Source organism: Gekko japonicus, unplaced genomic scaffold (genome assembly GCF_001447785.1).
Source record: "Gekko japonicus isolate JY-2015 unplaced genomic scaffold, Gekko_japonicus_V1.1 scaffold298, whole genome shotgun sequence".
NCBI lineage: Eukaryota > Metazoa > Chordata > Lepidosauria > Squamata > Gekkonidae > Gekko > Gekko japonicus.
In genome coordinates, this window is record NW_015163615.1 from 1236560 (window position 1) to 1240085 (window position 3526).

Here is a 3526-nt window from a genome sequence, read left to right on the forward strand (position 1 = left end):
ATCCAGAAGTTCACATTTGAGTTCTTTCAGAACTCTCGGATGTATGCCATCCGGGCCTGGTGATTTATTAGTTTTTAAGTTGTCTATCAGTCGTAGGACCTCCTCTCTCGTCACCTCAATCTGACTCAGGTCTTTCAACACCCCTCCCGACATCAGCGGTTCTGGAGTGGGCAAGCACTTCTCATCTTCCACAGTAAAGACAGAGGCAAAAAATGTATTCAGCTTCTCAGCCATTTCCCTATCATCCTTCAGTACTCCTTTTTCTCCTTGGTCATCCAAGGGCCCCACTGCCTCCCTGGCTGGTTTCCTGCTTCTAATGTACTTGAAGAAAGTTTTAGAGTATAGGATTAGATTCTGCAAGACCCAAGGTCAAAAACACACGCTCAGCCTAACCTGTCTCAGTGAGCTGCTTTGAGTCCTTATAGGGGAGAAAACTGGGCTATAACGTGACTGTTGTGACCACCCTGAGCCCACTTGCAGGGGAGGGGGGGATACAAATCAAATTAATCAATAAATAAAAACTTCCACATTGTATCTTCATAGTCATAAGGGCCGGAAACTGTGTGTGCAAGATCAAATTCTCAGCCTGAGTTCTGTACTCAGTACCATCTAATGTCATTTTCCTGAGCTCTTATGGAAGACACACAGCTCTGGATAAGAATCTACACTGCAAGTAGTCTTGTAAAACTTGTATGGCAACTATCTGGGCAGTTTGAATACAGAATAGACATTGGGGGGGGGGGGTTGTCAAAGAAACTTTGTAGGAAGCATAACAGAAAAAGAATCAATTCACATTTTGAAGACCATAATGATATGGCAGTTTCTGGGCGGAGAGCAAACAAAGGTGGTATTTGTATATGGCAAAAAAGTCACCTAGGTGATTCAACATATTGCCTTGCTGCCAGTAGGGTTGCCAACAAGGCCTGTGGAAAAGTGTTCTGTACTTTTAATAGAGGCTTAATGGGTGGAAACAGACAGCTGAAGCTTCTTTATGACATGGAGGTAAATATCACCTGGTAAATAACATCGTATTAAGCCTCTGTTAAAGGGACAGGACACTTTTTCTCCAGGTAGTTGGCAACCCTAGTTGCCAGTTAATCCACTATAAACTGACCCTCTTTTTGAGCTTCACTCATCATGAGCAGACTTAAGACAAACATTTTTATTTAGTTGTGAAGTAGCTCAGAACCTACCATAGATAGGAAGCGCTGTGATTTGGCTTTTTCAAATCTTGAAACAAATGCAGCCCAACCCCCAAATGATATTTTATATGGAACCACTATTAAAATTATTCTGTAAGGTACAGGAAGAAAAGGATAAAAGGAATACATGGGGGAGGGGGGTCAAGCAAAAAAAAAAGCAGGAAGGAAATAGGAAGGGGGCAAGTATAAAAGTAGGGCTGAAAGGATAAAAGAGAAAGGTTTGAAGGAGAACCCATTAGGTTGAGCCTTGATCATAGGATGAGAATGCATAAAAGGGGAAAGAGAGTCAAGAAGAAAGCTGAACCAGCTCAGGCAAGTAAGTGGCATAACCACTAAGAACAACCCAGTCGATGCCCTATAAAACAGCATATTATGGGATGGGATGCCATGCATGGGCTATTAAAAAGAACTGTTTTATAGCAAATCACAAATTTTCTGTTTGGAAAAAATCCACAAAATGTAACACAAAGAACAAATGCTCCAGTTTAAAAAAACCAAAACTGAAATTAGTCAGCCTTTTTTAAAAGTCCAAATCTTGGAACAAACGTGGAAAGCCAGAGTGCAGCAAAGAGTTTCACACTGATCAAAAGCAGCACCTGGTACAACGAAGCCCTGACCTCACAGGAATGCTCTAAATCTCAAATTTGTAAAACTAAAATTGTGCCAGAGTAAAAGCAATGGCTCCACTAGCTGAGCAGATATCACCTAGCAAATACTTTCTAATCTATATCAATGGGAAAATTCCAGTTTAGGGCATATACATTAGACATGCTTGAGAGAGACAATTAGTGACTACTAGATTTAAGCAAAATTATTCATGATTACAAGCATGAATGACAACATAACGACCTTATGATATAGGTCCTACAGAGAACTAGAGTGGGATTTATAACCAGAACCAGCCCCTTTCCACTCAACTATACTAACAATGTAACAATTGTACAGCACTGTCATAAAGCAGTTTATATGCTTACAGTTATCTTCAGATTTACCTGAATTCTGCACTGTGGGCAAGTCCGACTTGGGGCAGTGTCAAACCACTGGATGAGGCTAAGGGATCAAAAGACCAGCTATTAAGTCCAGATATAAATAAATGTAAGAGCATCTTAATTGAAGCCATACAGGAAATATCACGCAATAAAGACAACTAAATATATCACTGCAATGCACAGTGCTCCATCTTTTTCCATCTACACACAATTTACTTTATAGATTAAAATAACAGATTTATCCACCCTGCTTTAATATTGCTTCCAGCATCTCAGAAGAACATCTTGAATAGGACTAACATAGGCATCCCTGACAGAGCAACATGAAAAACAAGGAATGACTGACACAGTAAAGGAAGAGTTGCAAACTCATTTCATAGAGACAAATACTATAATATGAAAAAGATTATCAATAGCTTCCCTATATTCCTACCATACCATCACAGTCAATACACCCAGCTCTAGTATTATTGATTCTACACAGACTTAATTTCCTATATCTATGTCTTGATTCAGTATTTTCTTCTTCTGTTTCAGGGTTCTTAAGAACACCCTCTTATTAGGACCAGGACTCTAATCATCTTGTCCTAATCCCAGAGGACATATTTTGTTTACATAACCGTACTTTGTTGATTATCAATACCTCCTCCCAATGTCAGACACCCAAAAAGCATGTTTTAAAGCTTTTGATCATGCTTGGTTTTGAGATACAGCAAAACTGCACAGAACAAAACAAGTATAATGGCACCAAGCACTACTTCACTAATAAGTAATGAGGAAAAAACACGAACAGTCTTGTTCTTCAAGGACATTGCTGTACCACTCTTACCATCCCTTTATACTCACCACAAATGGTGAAAGGTGTGCCCACAGTGAATTGCAGCAACATCCCTCTCATTGTCAAAGAAGTCAGAACAAATGGTACAATGGGCACGGATAGGCATCCTCTAGAACTGCAAAATCAAATAAAATGCCACAGAACAATGATCGAATTCGTCTCTGTAAAAGGAAAACCAACCTTGGAATGGTTGCCACTCAGTAAGAGAACAGAGGAACAAGAGTATGCCTGCATGCTAATTCCACTCCTCTTTAGCATACTGACTGGTACAGCTGATCAGTATAAACAATAGTTTAGACTGACTTTTCAGAACTGTGCAGATCAGGTGGCTGGAGACCCAGTACTGGTGGCAGAATCATCATAAGTGATATGCACAACCCCACACAGTACAATACCACTGTTTCCCCCCAAAAGGATGGGCGGTACCACCACTTTTAACTATTATCTTTTTTCTATTCCATCCTGGCTCCAATGGCCTCAGGGAAGTGTACCTGTTA

General features: G+C 40.1%; 1 protein-coding gene across 1 annotated transcript in view; it reads right to left on the bottom strand.

Annotated features, from left to right (window-relative positions):
• The window catches only part of TRAIP (TRAF interacting protein), a 34631-nt gene extending 31496 nt beyond the window's left edge, over positions 1 to 3135 (bottom strand). The window contains exons 1-2 of the mRNA XM_015407399.1: positions 3038 to 3135; positions 2195 to 2252 (exon numbers count right to left, since the gene is read on the bottom strand). Coding sequence (XP_015262885.1) covers positions 2195 to 2252; positions 3038 to 3135 — 156 coding nt within the window. The remainder of the gene's footprint in view (positions 1 to 2194; positions 2253 to 3037) is intronic.
• Between the last annotated feature and the right edge of the window lie 391 nt (positions 3136 to 3526).